Source organism: Schistocerca nitens, chromosome 1, assembly GCF_023898315.1.
Source record: "Schistocerca nitens isolate TAMUIC-IGC-003100 chromosome 1, iqSchNite1.1, whole genome shotgun sequence".
Lineage (NCBI taxonomy): Eukaryota > Metazoa > Arthropoda > Insecta > Orthoptera > Acrididae > Schistocerca > Schistocerca nitens.
In genome coordinates, this window is record NC_064614.1 from 989,709,414 (window position 1) to 989,728,471 (window position 19,058).

At 42.6% G+C, this 19,058-nt stretch overlaps 1 protein-coding gene across 1 annotated transcript in view; it reads left to right on the forward strand.

The window, feature by feature from the left end:
• Positions 1 to 19,058, forward strand: part of LOC126217635 (uncharacterized) — a 40,856-nt gene that overhangs the window by 19,096 nt on the left and 2,702 nt on the right. The window contains exons 8-10 of the mRNA XM_049942113.1: positions 4,857 to 4,995; positions 13,221 to 13,370; positions 15,823 to 15,980. Coding sequence (XP_049798070.1) covers positions 4,857 to 4,995; positions 13,221 to 13,370; positions 15,823 to 15,980 — 447 coding nt within the window. The remainder of the gene's footprint in view (positions 1 to 4,856; positions 4,996 to 13,220; positions 13,371 to 15,822; positions 15,981 to 19,058) is intronic.

The window sequence follows — 19,058 nt, forward strand, 5'->3', positions numbered from 1 at the left end:
CCCAGTGTCAGAAATGTACACGATGTTCAAAGTCGTCGCCATGCAATTCCTGGTGCATAGAAATGTGGTACGGGTGCAATCGATGTTGATGAAGCATTCTCAACACCGATGTTTTTGAGATTCCCGATTCTCGCGCAATCTGTCTGCTACCGATGTGGGGATTAGCCGCGACGGCAGCTAAAACATCTACTTGGGCATCATCATTTGTTGCAAGGCGTGGTTGACGTTTCACATGTGGCTGAACACTTCCTGTTTCCTTAAATAACGTAACTATCCGGCGAACTGTCCGGACACTTGGAATTTGTCTTCCAGGATGCCGAGCAGCATACATAGCACACGCCCGTTGGGCATTTTGATCACAATAGCCATACATCAACACGATATCGACCTTTTCCGCAATTGATAAACGGTCCAATTTAACACGGCTAATGTATCACGAAGCAAATAGCGTCCACACTGGCGGAATGTTACGTGATACCACGTACTTATACGTTTGTGACTATTACAGTGTCATCTATCACAAAGCGAAAATAGTGGTCCAACTAAAACATTCATATTTCTTTACCTACTGCATGAATATGTAATAAAAATGGGGGTTGCTATTTAAAAAAACGCAATTGATATCCTTTTCAGCTATGGCAGCGCCATCTAGCGGGCCAACCATAGCGGTATCTGGTTTTCCCCTTCAAGCTAGACGAGTTTCGTTCTTTTTTCGTTTGATGCTTATTTCGTGAGATATTTGGCCTGGTCACTATCAATGGACCACCCTGTAGAAGATATAGGTATTACGATAGGTGGACCGTTACCTTTCTTTTGAAGTAGGAAAGGAATTTCATACCTCTGGTACTATGAGGAATGTCGTTCCATAGTCGTGTTTCTGATACCTAAAATGATTTAGAGGACATGGCAGTGTTATCTAGTGGTACAGAGACGACTCTACTTTGTTGCGAACGAGTATTTCTGCTGTGCTGTTCACACAGTTGTGTGTGTTGAAGATAAATAAGAGAGAGTGCAACGATTGAGAAGGCGATAGAGCGAACAGAGGATGTGATAATCTCTACGCTTATCGGCACATAGCCATGTCAACAGTCCTCTGGCAGGAGTGATATAGTCGAAGTAGCGTACGTCATGAACGCATCGTACATAAGCATTCATCGTCAGTTACAGCCGGCGTGAGCTCTCATAGCAAAGTTCCTGGAGAATAGGATCACCATAATCAAGAATGGGAAGTATTAGTAAATCTATGAGATCCTTTTTAAACTTGAATGGAAATGCTTTCCTAGCGATTGAGCTTCGAAAGACGAGCGTGAATGAGACGACGGTTCAACTCCCGCTCAAACTTGATTATTAATCAACTTTTTTCACCACTGGTCACATCATTTAATTTATATGAAGTTCGAGAGGTAATGAAATGAAAAAGCACCTGTATTTTCACGAAGTATTTGCGTCATATTTTAATTTATGTTTCCCATGTCTGAACGACAAATACCATCCTGCAACGTGTGATGTGGAGGAAAAATCCGACGAGTAATTCTACGTTACTCTTGTGGTCTGGCATATTGTGAGTTACTGTATTACTGATTGTGAATAACGTCATTCGCATCATTATTTACCGAGGTTTGACTTTGTCTTTCCAAGTCTGTCCACCGTCCTTGAAACATTAATCACAAACAGTAAATAGTCAGAGAACATTACTTCTCAATTATCATATAAATTAAATAAGGTCACCAGCAACAGAAAAAATACAGATTAAAAATTGGTACAGTGATTCGAATTGCGGCCTCGCCAAAGACGGTCTTGCCACACGCGAACGCTAACAACTTGACCATAATGACTTCTCAAAGCTGGTACCGCCACATAAGTACGTCAGAGGCATAATAGAAGCGTAAAACTTCTCTTGCAAGTTTCTCGCGATCCCCAGACTAGTGCACCTTCTACTTGCACATTATGTTGTTTTAATGGCCTGCTTAAGGTGTATAAGGCTTAAAGTAAGTCCGTGATCCCAACGTCGTGGCCTCCCATTGTGAGTACGCTGCGTGCCCTTGGCCCAGAGACACGCAAGACGCCGACGTGACGTCTTTGAAAGACTTGCACTGCGTTGTTATTGTTAGTAAGCTCGAGCATCCCGAGGTCCGTGGTCCATCCCTCAGCTTAGTGAAATTTCTTATTATTCAGCTTATTTTCCACATGTGACAGGGTAATTTATTGTCAGGAAATCGCTCTTCTAAGTTTCTGTCACCATATTCTCATCCCGTCTCTACAAGAGAAACTAAATGAAAAAAAAATAAATGTTAGATGCACCATCTTCTTATGAATCATGTAAATATTCGTCTGTAAGTATATATATATATATATATATATATATATATATATATATATATATATTCATTCTCAGTACATTACGTTCTTAAACCAGACGCGGGACCGTTATAGTTACATTTACTTAGCATAAACCGCATTAAAACAATGAAAACTAACAGCAACCTGTTTCAATAGCAAAATTGGCGGATACGATCTTTGTGTTACCTCCCTATCTTGCAAGACAATGCATTGCACGGAAAGGAGTAATATAAGAGTAAATTTTTAATATGTTCTTTCTAATGCTTGCGCACAACTCGTTGTGTTTTCAAGGTCAAACAAATAATGTACTGTTGAAAGACCGTCCTATTTCTGTGTAATTTGTGATATGGTACTGAACTACGAGGCCTGTTCAGAAAGTAAGCTCCGATTGATTGCCAAACTGAAACCACAGTGAACATCAGAAATGTTTTACTTGTAACAATTAGCTACACCTTTCAGCTACTTCTCTACGTAGTCGCCGTTCTGACTTAGACTTTTGTCACAGCGTTGTACCAACTTTTCAATAGCCTCATCATAGAAGGCAGCCGCCAGTGCTTTCCGCCAATTCTCCACGCTGGCCTACACCTCGTTGTCTGTGTCAAAATGTTGTCTTCAAAGACAGCGGTTCATGTGACCAGAGATGAAACTCAGGGGGAGACAATTGCGGACTGTATTGTGGGTAATCTAACATTTCCATTTGAAAACGATGCAGGAGCATCTTCATTGCCCCTGCAGAATGCGGCTGAGAATTGTCTTGAAGAAGAAACAGCACGACAGTTATGTAATGTTAGCTGCATAGCTTCAGGCGAAATTTCTCACCAGGCCCTCGTACTTGGCGGCAGACACTATTTTCTAGACATCTTTACGCACTCACTGCGAGCTCAGAAATGAGAAGAGCGACGTGATGCTAACTGGGGTTATACTAGAGACACTACCCAACACATCTGTGCAAAGCTTTATCGGATTTTCATAGTCGTTTCCATTTCGCGACCGATCGGAACTTACTTTCTGAACGCCCCTCGTATATCCAAAATACATTGAAGGAAAAATAATCGCATCACCAAAAAATAGTTTTTGTAGAGTAATGAGACTTCGAGAATGTACTTCTCTAGGTAATATATTTAAGTGATTAAAATTGCAAGTTTACGGGTTAACGTAAGCACAAGATAAGCCATTGCAAACGTCAGATGCTGGTACACTAATAACCGGTGTATTCGCTAGAATGTTTAATGCAAGCACGCAAACGTGCATGCATTATATTGTACAAGTGCAGGATGCCAGTTTGTGAAATGGAGTTCCGTGCCAGGTGCACTTGGTCGGTCAATACACGGACGACTAATGCTGTTTGTGGAAGGCACTGGGGTTGTTATCCAATGAAGTCCCCTATGAGTTCGATTGGAGACAGACCTGCTGATCAAGCGAGCAAAATGTCGACAATCTGTAGAGCATGTTGGGTTACAACAGCGGTATTTGGGCGAATTTTTATCCTGTTGCAAAAGACCCCCTGGGATGCTCTTCATGAACTGTATCACAACAAGTCGAATCAAGAGACTAATGTAAAAATTTACAGCCGGGTTGCGTGGAATAACGACGGGATTTCTCCTGCTGTCATTCGAAACTGCACCTCAAACTCCAGGTGTAGGTCCAGCATGTCTAGCACGAAGACAGGTTGGTTGTAGGTCCTCAACTGGTCTCGTTCCAACCAACACACGGCCATCACAGGCACCGATACAGAAACAGCTTTCATTATAAAACCCAACAGACGTCCACCCTGCACTCCAGTGACACCACTGAAGTCGCAGGTGGTTGTCGTTTGGGGTCAGAGGAATGCACGCTGCAGGGAGTGTGGCTCGGAGCTGTCCTTGAAGTAACCGATTTGTAACAGTTCATTGTGTCATTATGGTGCCAAATGCTGCTCATATTACTGCTGCAGATGCAGTACGATGCGCCAAATCCATACGCCGAACAGGATGGCCCTCCGAAGCCCGGTCTTCTTGCTACAGTACATTCTCGTGACCATCGCTGCCAGCAATCACGTACAGGGCCACATTCCAGCCAGGTCTTTCTGCTATGTAGCAGAAGGAACTCGTAACCCTATTACACGACTTCGTTCAAATTCATTGTGTTGCTGATAAAGGCGTCTCCGTCGCCCCAGAGGTATTCTTGACAAACATCAACTCTCCACTCCCAATCTCAATGCTCACGACTGTTGCAGCGTGTATTAAAAGCTAACTTGATTTGCATCCTCATAGTTGAGCTACTAGCGCAACTCTGAAGTGAGAGGCGTGAAATTTTTATATACGTAATCTTCAAATGTAGAAACAGCCTACCAAATTTCGTTTACGTCGCACAACTCCTTCCTGGTGTTTTGATTCTTCCCGTCAGTGTAATAAGCAGACATGGTAAGGAAAAATCTGAATATGTATTGTTAATGTATGAATTACTGTTGATTAACCATAATGACAGAGGAAGAATTTTCACCGGCTGTCTTAATACACTAACGTGGTTGTCAACAGGGCCCGCGCTCTCTCGCTGACTTTCAACGCTAACGCGTACGTGGATGCGGTGCTGGAGCACGTGGCGGCGCTGGTGAAGAAGATGGGCCTGCAGAAGCTGCCCATACCCCTGGACCTGCAATTTTCTTTCTCGAGGGAGGTCAGTGCCAAATATGCTCACTGTGCCGCTATCTCTATACGGTTATTTTGTAGCCTGGATGTGTCTCAAAATGTTCAAATGTGTGTGAATTGCTAATGGACCAAACTACTGAGGTCATCGGTCCCTAGACTTAAACACACTACTAAAACTAACTTAGGCTAAGAACAACACACACACACACACACACACACACACCCATGCCAGAGAGAAGACTTGAACTTCCGTCGGGTGGAGATGCGCAGTCCGTGACATGGATGTGTCTCATTCAATTACAAATAGACATGTTTATTATCACGTTCAGATAATAATGTAATTTCTTTAATTATTTTATTTTTTACATTGCATAACGACTAGTTTCATATATAAGCAAAACCAAAATACAAAAACTGATGACATAATATAGGAGGGGTAATCAAATGAAAAAGAGAGAGATAGAAAAAAATAATTTCGCTACTTACAAGAGCTATTTTGTTCCAACCTCCGATCGCTCACAAAATTAAAACGGCAGTGAAAGTCCGTTAAAGCTCAGCGCAGATGCGTTGGGCAGTGTCTCTAGTATGCCTGTCACCGCCTCACGTGTTTGTTTTCAGTTTTGAGTGCACAGTGAGCTCGCAAAGATGCCTGGAAAATACACTCCTGGAAATTGAAATAAGAACACCGTGAATTCATTGTCCCAGGAAGGGGAAACTTTATTGACACATTCCTGGGGTCAGATACATCACATGATCACACTGACAGAACCACAGGCACATAGACACAGGCAACAGAGCATGCACAATGTCGGCACTAGTACAGTGTATATCCACCTTTCGCAGCAATGCAGGCTGCTATTCTCCCATGGAGACGATCGTAGAGATGCTGGATGTAGTCCTGTGGAACGGCTTGCCATGTCATTTCCACCTGGCGCCTCAGTTGGACCAGCGTTCGTGCTGGACGTGCAGACCGCGTGAGACGACGCTTCATCCAGTCCCAAACATGCTCAATGGGGGACAGATCCGGAGATCTTGCTGGCCAGGGTAGTTGACTTACACCTTCTAGAGCACGTTGGGTGGCATGGGATACATGCGGACGTGCATTGTCCTGTTGGAACAGCAAGTTCCCTTGCCGGTCTAGGAATGGTAGAACGATGGGTTCGATGACGGTTTGGATGTACCGTGCACTATTCAGTGGCCCCTCGACGATCACCAGTGGTGTACGGCCAGTGTAGGAGATCGCTCCCCACACCATGATGCCGGGTGTTGGCCCTGTGTGCCTCGGTCGTATGCAGTCCTGATTGTGGCGCTCACCTGCACGGCGCCAAACACGCATACGACCATCATTGGCACCAAGGCAGAAGCGACTCTCATCGCTGAAGACGACACGTCTCCATTCGTCCCTCCATTCACGGCTGTCGCGACACCACTGGAGGCGGGCTGCACGATGTTGGGGCGTGAGCGGAAGACGGCCTAACGGTGTGCGGGACCGTAGCCCAGCTTCATGGAGACGGTTGCGAATGGTCCTCGCCGATACCCCAGGAGCAACAGTGTCCCTAATTTGCTGGGAAGTGGCGGTGCGGTCCCCTACGGCACTGCGTAGGATCCTACGGTCTTGGCGTGCATCCGTGCGTCGCTGCGGTCCGGTCCCAGGTCGACGGGCACGTGCACCTTCCGCCGACCACTGGCGACAACATCGATGTACTGTGGAGACCTCACGCCCCACGTGTTGGGCAATTCGGCGGTACGTCCACCCGGCCTCCCGCATGCCCACTATACGCCCTCGCTCAAAGTCCGTCAACTGCACATACGGTTCACGTCCACGCTGTCGCGGCATGCTACCAGTGTTAAAGACTGCGATGGAGCTCCGTATGCCACGGCAAACTGGCTGACACTGACGGCGGCGGTGCACAAATGCTGCGCAGCTAGCGCCATTCGACGGCCAACACCGCGGTTCCTGGTGTGTCCGCTGTGCCGTGCGTGTGATCATTGCTTGTACAGCCCTCTCGCAGTGTCCGGAGCAAGTATGGTGGGTCTGACACACCGGTGTCAATGTGTTCTTTTTTCCATTTCCAGGAGTGTAGTTTCTGCAGTGAAGTGTGCCGTCTGCTCAGCGGTTTCGCCTGCCTTCACGTAGCACACATAACGTAACTGTCACGCGTTTCCTTCTTTATCAGTGGTAATTACCCTGTTTCCTACCGCCCACTAGTGGGCGTTCCTGCTTTCGTAGTGGGCGGAAGGCGTTAAGAATTTTGAAAGCTTTTTCATTAGATGCCAGAAAATTTTGACGTAATGTATATTGCTTGTAATTATTGTGATATACTGTATCTTGCTGTAATTTTGCTTCCTAAATTTTATAAAGTTACTCCCTAACTTTATAATTCACCATTGCGGTGGAACAGGGGGGCGGTTAAAAATTTTTTCTGCTAACAGAGACACAAAATTTGGCCGCTGGTAAAAATGTTTGACTATCCTTGTTCCTCATGACAATTCACGGTCGCGTAATGGAGGTGCAACAAAGACGCCCCTGCAGCGTTTTCGATGAGAAGTGTTTGATCGGTCACCATACAGCCCGGACTTGGCTTCCTCCGATTTTAATCTCATCGCTCATACGTACCGCTGATCATGAGAACACCCATTTGGCACAGACAATGAGCTGCAGATCAGCCTAGGGAATCAGGATTACAGGTGGCTGAGTTCTATGACGTTGTTGTTGTTGTGGTCTTCAGTCCTGAGACTGGTTTGATGCAGCTCTCCATGCTACTCTATCCTGTGCAAGCTTCTTCTTCTCCCAGTACCTACTGCAACCTACATCCTTCTGAATCTGCTTAGTGTATGCATCTCTTGGTCTCCCCCTACGATTTTTACCCTCCACGCTGCCCTCCAATACTAAATTGGTGATCCCTTGATGCCTCAGAACATGTCCTACCAACCGATCCCTTCTTCTGGTCAAGTTGTGCCACAAACTCCTCTTCTCCCCAATCCTATTCAGTACCTCCTCATTAATTATGTGATCTACCCATCTAATCTTCAGCATTCTTCTGTAGCACCACATTTCGAAAGCTTCTATTCTCTTCTTGTCCAAACTATGTTCTTTGGGAATTTTTTGGGAACTTAAGTTTCCAACGAGTTCCTCCGTCGTCGTCGTCAGTAGTTAACTGTCTTACCAACAGGCTGTGTGGTACTTTCGTATGTAGTTTGTCGAAAGAGGTGATGGAGACGTCATGAAGTCACGGAAATTCTATGTCTTAGCAGAGGCTGTAATGGTGACGAGGGCATTCTAAAGTTAGTACCACGCTACGACAAATTAAGTCGGAACTGAGAATAAGTAGAGAAATGGATTGGAGGGTTAGCTAAATGTAGCAAATATTTTTTTTTATTTTCACTGTGGTTCCCATTTGGTGACCAATCGGAGTTTGAAAAGAGCCCCCGTATTATTTTAAGAGTAATAGCCAAAACTTTTAACACATTGTTCCCACTGTGAGAGAAGAGGGTCAATGTCGTCGTGGGAAAATGTTTGGGTAGGCCCACATGTTATCGAGGTTGTTCCTGCTATGTTGCAGAAGTCTCGCTGGGAAGTCTTACACATCCTCCATACAGTCCCATTCCTCTCTATGCGATTTCCAAATTTTTGGAGTCCTGGAGAACGGCATTTGTGGCTGTCGATTCACTTCGGATTAAGAGGTGCATGCATCAGAGCGACAATGTTTCCGTAGAAAACGTCAAACGTTTCTCCTTGAAGTTATGGATCGTCTTTCTCACAGTGCGATACATATATTATGTTATGCCAATTCACTTTTCGATAAGCAGTTTACTTACTTTTCCTCTTTGTGTCTCGTTTCCATTTTATTGCTCCCTATACAAACAGGACAAAAATGGATTATTTCATAACACCGGATGTAAAACATCTGACACAGAGTTCCTCGTCAGAGATATACCATGCATAAAATGAAGGTGCTGAAGTAGAAACGATCACGGATGCCGGTCAGCTGGCAGATTTCCGGAAAAGATGAAAACAGTGACCCCTACAGACTGTCAAACATAAGTTGGAGCATATGGGACAGGTTCTCAGAACTATAACTGGGTCCCGGATTTGCAAACATTTTTCTTAGATGTCTTATACTGTCAGAATTTTTTGGGAACTTAAGTTTCCAACGAGTTCCTCCGTCGTCGTCGTCAGTAGTTAACTGTCTTACCAACAGGCTGTGTGGTACTTTCGTATGTAGTTTGTCGAAAGAGGTGATGGAGACGTCATGAAGTCACGGAATTTCTATGTCTTAGCTGAGGCTGTAATGATGACGACATGGATATCGTTGAAAGCTTTATTTTACAAGAAAATCTGAGGCGCCACGAAATCCGAGAAATATTTAAGGAAGAATGTCCCTGTGTGGTTTCTGGGCTTTGAGAGTGCACGTTTTCCTCGATGGCGAGTGTTCACCAATTACGAAGATATCATCAAGAACGCCCCAAGAAAGTGTCGTAGCAGCTCTCGTGTTTCCATAACGAGACAAATCATACGTGTAGCCGCCTGAGACTTTCTGGTAATGACGACGTTGTGCATGGGAAAGGGACGACGGCGAATGACTGCAGAGGGGTTTAGGATGATTTAGCCATTGGTGCCACATATTTTGTTTTAAAACTTGGTCAATGTTGTAATAACAAAAATGTGAGAGCAAATACTATGTATAATTTCATTGTATATTGTTGTATCAACCAACTGCAATCTCAGATGCTCCAGAATAGGCGTCCTGAATGACAATGTAGTTTATTGTTAAAGTTCCGAGAGAGCGCTATCCTAGAAGAAATATATTGCTTACTCCTACGAATATCGCTCGAAAGACGATGGATGCAAAAATAGAGAGATTCGTGCCCACACGAAGGCTTACGAGCAAACGTTCTTTCCACGAACTCTTCGTGAATGGGACAGTGAAGAGAGATGTGACTGTGGTATACAAAACATCCTCCGTCACACCCGTCAAGGTGACTTGCGGAGTATAGATGTAGATATAGAGTGGACGTCCATCGGTGAATTATTGCTATAGGTTCAAACAGAAGATTAGTATAAAATCAATTACAGACTAAGAGCTCAAAAATTATAGTATTCTATATACACAACTGAAGTATAAAGTCGAATTATTATATTAATATCAGCATCTAGCCATCAATGTTTAAAATGAATAGCGATCCAGTAATGTAGATGACGCTCGTCGACAGTCATCTTGGGGACATGGTTCTTTTTTTAAAAAAAATGCCCAAGGCAGTGTGTGAATTTTCAAATTTTCAACAGCACACGCGTAGGTGTTACGGGAGTCAAAATAGTTCTCTCTTGTAAAATATGGCTTACAAGTAACCATCGAAACTTCTGGGACATTGGTGGGGGAACCAGAGTAAGAACTGCGGTCTTCATTATTCAGAATTATTAATCTGCGTATTTTCATGAATTTGTTACAATAATCACTGTTCAGGAATCACCAGACACTCAAACGATCTATATGCATCGAATGGGCAACTGCAAGCCTGCTTGTACTTTGATTAGCAGCTGCGTGTTCCGAAATATTTTGTTAGGATTCGGGGTTCTCCTTGTCCTCCGTTGATGTTCAAAAATGGTTCAAATGGTTCTGAGCACTATGGGACTTAACATCTGAGGACATCAGTTCCTTAGAGTTTAGAACTACTTAAACCTAACTAACCTAAGGACATCACACACATCCATGCCCGAGGCAGGCTTCGTACTTGTGACCGTAGCGGTCGCGCGGTTTCTGACTGAAGAGCGTAGAACCGCTCGGCCACACTGGCCGGCTTTCGTTGATGTCCTTTCACCTGAAATAGTTCCTGTTTCCTTCAGTCTACAATAAATTTTTAGTGACTTTTGGCTTGATAGGTAGTCGTCCTTTGGCTATGTTTCCACCCATTTACCCTCCATAAGGACAGACGTTTTTGAGATCAGTTGATAATGATCTGCCTGTACAATTATACAGAGCGCAAGAGCATCACAATAAGAAAACAGCTGTACAATTACTCAGGTCTATCTGTGTAGTTGCATACTTCTCTGGGCCATCGTCCCTCAGTCTGCAACATAGTGTTAATGGATGGAATGGGAGATATCGAAGGGATAGGAAATGAATCATCCCACAACGCTGAAAATACGAATACTCCACCTAAAATTTAGGTCCAGTTTTCTCTGGCGAAAAATGTACTGAGCAACCGCCCGAATTTCGAAAACTTCATTCCGCAACACCCTGCATACTCACCTGAAAATACCTAGAATTCACAAACCTCCGCAGCACAGTCCTGAAGTATGCGAATGGACTGCAATCTGAAATGCTGCACATCATCATAATGAAGCCAGATAATGAGTTTTATACAGGGTGGTCATAAAAAGTCTGAACAGCTTGCAAGGATGTTGCAGCGTATGTCACACTGGCATATAATTGTTAAGAAAAATGTTTGATACATTGAGTTGTTTCCGAGTTGATTAGCATTGAAGTGTGCCAATCAGGTCGTCGCGCGGCTAAATTCAAGCGGCCCCATCAGAGACGGTATCATCAAATGTTTTCTTCCTTTGGTTTCCTAAGTCAAAGGCTGAGCAGTTTCGTGCGTTAACATCTAAGCTATGAGAACAACTTGCACTAACTCTATCTGGAGGGCCGTTTGAATTTGCGCACGCAGCGGCCTGATTCGTCAACTTCAATGCTAATTAACTCGAAAATGGCGCAGCATATTGAATAATTTTCTCAACAACTGCTTTTGAGCACATCCTACCCTGCAATACATTTACAAACCTTTCAGACTGTTGTTCACCACCCTGTATTTAACTTTTACATCGGTTTCATTTGGTAACTGCAGTCGCAGGTTTAAGAGTCAAACAGAAGGATCAATATTTAGAGCCTTGGGCCAGGTATTACAGGATATGTAGAAGTAACACATGTATCACATCACTCGCCACAGACACAAAAAGAGCAAGTTAGAAGGAAACGAGTTGAATCGCAGAACAGATTTGACGTTAAAAATCAGTATGTTGCGTGGTTACTGAAGCAACACGTTTATGTTACGACGGATCACGGTTCATTAGTGAACAGTTCTCGGAGAAGCTAAATACGTCCAGTCTGCAAATCTACTGGGGCATGGAGAATACACAATATTTTGTACATATCCGTGTAGTGTCTTAGGTGGGGTAAAAATAATACGTCTGAAGTGACTTTTAAGGCATGTATAGTAGGAATTTATGAGCACAAAGTGGGCATTCTTAATATAAAAATATTTTCCGTCCTTGTTGTACAAGACACGTCATACAAAGTTCAGTAATAAGTAACGTTTTGGGTACTGTTTGTAGAAAAGTGTTGAATGGGACAATACACTATCTTCTCATTGTGTTCTGTGTTAAGACACCTATCTGTAAACAGAGTAGAATATTCCGTATATAGCGTGAAAAACTGAACTATAATAGGGGTAAAACGGATACCGTAAGTGAAACAAACAGATACACTCTTTGGAGAGGGAATAATCGTAATCAATGTCTAACCTTTTTTTCTGCGCTTAAAAACCTGAACAATGTTGAAGCAGAATAAACGCTAAGTTTACAAATAAGAACTCACCTTTAAAAGGGGAGCAGGTGAAAAATAAAACTGTACACTGACATCTACACTAACAGCTCCGGTTCAGACGTGAGCAAAAAGCTTCTTAAATTAAAAATTCTCCTCAGAAAACCATACAGAACTGAAATGTGAATGCTGAGAATTCCTTCAAAGACGAAACCGTTAGTATTTCTATCGGAGTATAATAGAAAGATATTAATTAACCTCTGATGCTGAAGCTTATGTGTCGAAATACTACGAATTATTAAAATTAAGTAATAAGTTCAATAAGATGAGACTGTTTATTACTACGAAAGTCTGTTGTAGCCATTTCAGATATTTAACTGCACCGATAATATATGAAATTATAAGTTGCAAAACAGAAATATGTCACAGAAGCACAAGGATAGTACATAAGAGAGACATTGGTGAGACATGTAGCCATCTGTGTCTACTCGTAGCTAATTTTACCTGGGCCATAGATGCGAGGATCGAAAGATAAATTAAAATGCATGACACAGACTACTGAAAGACTTTTCTGTGGAATGCATGAAGAAATAGGGAGATGCCGCAGTAACAAAATGAGGAAATCAATCTAGTCTTACGAGTATTATGTGAAAAATGTAACAGTAATAAAATAATTTGAAACAAGTTTGTTACAGTGTTTTTTAATTTCCAGATTCTGTGGATTACTTGGCACGGTTCGCTAGCTGTTGAAGGTCTATGGATCAAGAACCTCGTGAACCTGCGGAGGAAAGACGACATCAGCCTCGCCTATGAGGGGCTCGGCGTCACCGTCTTTGGATCTCTGGGCATCGCTGACCTGCAGGTACGATGGAGGGCAATGTCCTGTTTTCAGTAACTCAGGGCTTATGGCCTCTCCTTGTTAGTCCCACAGACTCGCAGAACTGAAATGTTCTAATCGAGGGCCGGCTGCGGATTGGATCCACTTAATGTTGCAAAGACGGTGGGTGCTGTAATAGCAGAGGCATTATGTCTACTTGAGCACGCTGTTTCTCAGGGAACTTGAAACACGACGGGGAAGGTGAATACTTTTCATCTGGATATAATCAATCGGTTCACATTTCATCAACTTCTCGAACTGAAAGAACAGTTACCCAATCACTTTGCCTTAAACTCGTGACAGAGTTACTTATTGTTAAAAATTGTAATCTGCGCGTTGTCTTGGCAACTACAACATTTAACTGAGCTGCGTAGCCTCAGACTTTCGCCCTACAGTTATTCTTGTATGAGATTATGTCATCATGATTAAGAGCTAACGTTAGATTCCATGTAATCGACACACAGGTGAGATGGTTTGTAGACCTGAGAAAGGCAAAGTTATTCAGTTAAATTATTTGTATATATAACAAAGCACTGTTTAGCGATACCCTGGTCATACCACGCCGACTTCATAAAACGTCATTATGTGCAGATTATGGGTTAAAAATACTTGCCAACAAGGGGAGTTGGTTGATTGTTAGTGGATTCTTGTAGACTGTTTGTGAGCGAAATATAAACTGCGTTTTCTTCTAATATCAATCAGCTTCATCTTTGAACACAATCCAATGTGTCATGATGACTGGAGCGAAGCGTATCTTGTCTGTTGAGACACAGAGGGGCATCTAAACCCATCAACAAGGGGGCTAGAATGGCAAATAAATTTCGGAGTGACTACGTGCCGATGGAATTTCAGACAGTGCGCGTGTGCAACAGTACAGTTTGTGACGTAGAAATTCATATTTTAAGTGCAATAAGTACAAATGACTTTCAGTAATGGATACTATGACGAAACACTTAAAATAAAATCGGTTAGTCTGGTAAACAGCAACAATTCTATCTGCCTTAACTACGTTTTACCTTTCTAAAATAGCAGTTGGTGCCTTAAGGAGGAAAAGCGCTCGTTGATAATATTCTGTTACACATTATATCTTACTAATATTTTTTCTCCATGGTGGTATTATTGTAGTTCTCTTTCTTTGAGTTATTCATCTTTTTATTGAAAACTTCTGGTTTACTGAAAACTTTTATTCATTCGAGACCATTATGTTCCCTTTACTTTATTCCATTTACATTCTACGAAACAAGTCCTACATCATCTTGACCCTAAAATTTGTCATTCTTCAAATTTTCTACTGCTATCTGACAATCACACAACAGTCTATTTTTTTTCTCTTTTTTATAGAAACATTGTTTCAGATATAAAAATCAAAGAATGAGCGTAATTTTTTCTTAGTAGCCTCGAGATGGCGTTGTGATTGAGACACTCCTGTTCGAGAAGTCCGGTTACCTGCCTTCATTACAGCGGTTTGCATAAATCACCTCATTGCTTTGCCAGTATGGTTTGCCCAACAACATTACACCTTCCATAATGAGTTTTGTACTTCGTAGGTGCTAGGATACTGTTGCAAAACGGTTTGACAGATTGCATCAGTGGAGCAGCCTGAATGCTCACCTTGGATGATCGAATGGAACAAGGTGAATCCTAATCTGTGCGTGGATAATTCAGGCTGCAAGACTCTCGGTCAAGCATACAGTATTAACGTAAAGAAAGACTAAGGCTGACAACCTATTCGTAAGTAACAATACCGGTGCTTCTTATCGTCCTTTCTTCAGAACACTAAATAAACTCTGTTCTTTTTTTGTACTCCCTCTTTCTATTAATATTTTGTTCACTGTTATCACTGTCCCTGAAGCATTATGCAGAGATAGAAATGTCTATAATTAGTAGATGATCGATCATGGCAACGTGGAAGAACGACGTTAGTAAGCTGTTAATGAATCTGCTTTTGAATTAAGCCAGAGTCGAACATGCGATGATACGTGTCATATGAGGATTCTGTTAATATTCTAGTTAAACACATCTGTTTTATATCATTCACTCCTCTTCTACCAAGTCACTAATGGAAATTACACATTTTCATTAACGTTTGGCAAGTGCTTAAAGTTTATACAGAAACCATTTGCTTTTTTCAGAATCGTCACTCCATCGAGATTCTACACAGTAACCCTCGGCTTGCTCACTAATGACGATCACAGCACGATCACAGTCTTAGAAAAAATATGTTTTAGGAACACAAATCCTTCATGATCAGTAGCGATGCTGTCCTCCTTATGTAGCGATAGTCCATTTTACGAAGACAGTACTGCTATTGTGCTGACGGTTTTCTTTAGCTTCGAGACTGATACGAAGTTATTTAGGAATTAAAACTATCTCATTGTCACTCGTCAAATCCAAACGTTATTTTAAGGCCTAATCGGCACTTTCGTTTGTTCTGCAGGTGGGCCTCGACCATTACGAGGTGGACTTCATGGGCCTGGGACCCAACGGCTCCATATCGGCCACCATCGGCTCCGCCTCGGCTTCACTCAAGGCCAGCGTCAACCTCATGTCGGGCATCGCTCCCACGATCGAGAAGCTCAGCATCGACTACTTCGAGTAAGCTTGTTGGCCCGTCACGAATTCATGCTCTGCGCTAGCCTCTTCATCTCAGGGCAGCATTTGCACCCCATGTCCTCAGTTGGATGTATTCTACTCGCTGTCTTGCATAGTTTATACAGTTCTCTCTGGTCCCATGGACGTTATTTCGTGATGTCTTAATACACCATACCCATTTTTCTTGTGAATGTCTTCCGTATGTTCCTTTCTTCGCAGATTCCGTGGAGATACTATTCATTCTTTATCTTGTCATTCAGTCTAATTCTGAACATTTTTTTGTAGCTCCATGGCTCATACTCTTCTATTCTCTTCTGTTCCGGTTTTCCCAGTGTCCATGATACACTGCCATACAATGCAGTGCTCCAAACGCGTATTCTCAGAAATTTCTTCCTCAAATTAAGGCATATGTTTCATACCACAATTTTTATAGGGGTACCGTCTTTGATTAGTAATCAAAATGTCCTCGGTCCCGGGTTCTAAATACACCACTGGTTAAATTTTGATTAATAATCAGCATTGGAGGCCGAAGACTTCCGGTATAAGAAGTCACCCTCATCCTACCTACGGCCTTGTCAAACAAGGTGGAGAAGCGGACAGCAGGACACTCTCTTCTCCTAGGTGTGGGAAACTGCCCCTACAGGCGGAACAATCAGCACTGATCAACGACATGAGGCTGCAGAAGGCAATAGAAAACACTGCACTAAAGATACCTAACGTGTATCCCCAGTACATGTGACCTGTAATTAGAAAGGTGTCATGATGATCTCTCCATTCGGATCTCTGGGAGAGGACTGCCAAGGGGGACGTGACTATGACAAAAGGTTTAATAACCAACGGAGAGATAACGTTCAGCGAATCGGGACGTGGAAAGTCAGAAGGTTGAACGTGATAGGTATACTGTCTCCCTAAATAAAGAGACTTTTTTCCCACAGTATACAGTAGGACTTTATAATATAATTAAAATATATAATAATGAATGTTAATATATATGGATATAATGAGATTAATTTTTCGGCGCTAGGACAAGCAGAATAAGCTGGGCTATGCCTGCGAATGAGTTCATACGTATTGGTTCATATTAGTTCTGTATGGACGAAATATTCTTTCTCTTGTTGTTGGTTTATGCTTACCAATTAATAATACGAGTACTACGTCCCATCGCCGTAGCCACCTACAAATTCTTGACCGTGTCCATCATTCCCTTTGTAATCGGATCTTCTTTGTAACTCCGAAGCATACAGGGGGCTTCTTGAATTCTTCTATATTACTGTACTACTTGGAATAATAACTCAATTCTTCACTGGTGAAAACAGGAATGTATTACTTCTTCTACACAGATCAAAAATACAGATTTTTTACTTGTACTCTCAACTTAAAATTGCTCCCGCTGATCACGCTCTAAATTAACGTGCGTTCCTCTTACCGAGGAACGGGAAAAACGTCTTATGCTTTTTAACATTTTAAATAAAAAATACGTGACGGTAGGCGCAGGCTCTACGCTGGGCTACCGCTTCCCCTTTTGTCTTCGCCTTTAAGGAAAACGAAAACATAAAAGCAAGAAATGCAAAAGTTACATCACATAGGGAAACTAGCAAATCTGTGAAGTGAAATGGAAAGAAGACAGGTATTTCTGGTCAAATGAGCACAGGGTAATGTCAACAGCAGCAGAAAATGGTATAACGGGAGTAGAATTCGTTATGAACAGGGAGGTAGGGAAGAGAGTTTGTTACTGTGAACAGTTCAGTGATACGGTTATTCTTATCAGAATCGACAGCGAACCAACACCGACAACGGTAGTTCAGGTACACATGCCGACATCGCAAGCTGAAGATGTAGAGTTAAAAAAAAGTATGCCGGCCGGAGTGGCCGAGCGGTTCTAGGCGCTACAGTCTGGAACCGCGCGACCGCTTAGGTTAGTTAGGTTTAAGTAGTTCTGAGTTCTAGGGGACTGATGACCTCAGAAGTTAAGTCCCTTAGTGCTCAGAGCCATTTGAATCATTAAAAAAAGTATATGAGGATATTGAAAGAGTAATACAATACACAAAGGGAGATGAAAATCTAATAGTCATGAGGGACTGGAATGCAGTTGTAAGGGAAGGAGTAGAAGAAAAGATTAACAATTAGCGAACTAAGAGAATTAAGAGAATTTGGGCTTGGGACAAGGAATAGAGAGAGGAGAAAGATTAATTGAGTTCTGTAAAAATTTCAGAATCACAAGAGGAGGAGGTATACTTGGAAAAGAAGGGGTGAGACGGGAAAATTTCAGTTAGTTTCCATCATGGTCAGACAGAGATTTAGAATTCATATACTGTATTGTAAGGCGTACCCAGGAGCAGGTACAGACCCAGATCACACTGTAGCAGGGATGAAGAATGGGCTGAAGTTTAAGACATTACTGAGGAAGAATCAATCCGCAAAGAAGTGGGATACGGAAGGACTAAGGACTGAGTATATGACCATAGGAAGAAAGATCCAAAACTCTCAAAATTTAATTGTGAACCATACCAGGTATAAATATGTGAAAGAGTTCAAATATCTTTGATCAATTTTTACAGAAGTAACATCAACCAAAGGAGATACAAAAGCACGGCTGCAAGCGGGAATCACATACTATCACTCTCTAGACCCTATATTAAAATGTTGAAATGTTTCTGAAAAACTAAAGCTACGATTGTATAAGATATTAATAATCCCAAGAGTACTTTATGGTTCTCAAACCTGGAGCGCTGGAAAACAAGACCTTATCCGCCTGCTTACATTTGACAGGAAGATCCTCAGGAAAATATTTAGAACAGTCCGAGATCAGATTACCGTAGAATGGAGAAGACGCCAAACCACAAAATTAGAAGACCTGTACAAGAAGCCTAACATCTTGGGAATGATGAGAAGCAAAAGACTGCAATGGGCTGGACATGTAAGTAGAATGGAGGCAACAAGCGGCCCCAAAATTGCAATGGACTGGGTCCCGTCAGGTAGCAGACCAGTGAGAAGACCTAGAAAGAGGTGGATCGATGGAGTGAGAGAAGACTTGTTGCAGCTGGGAGTAGCGGAAAACTGGAGACAGGTAGCAGAAGACAG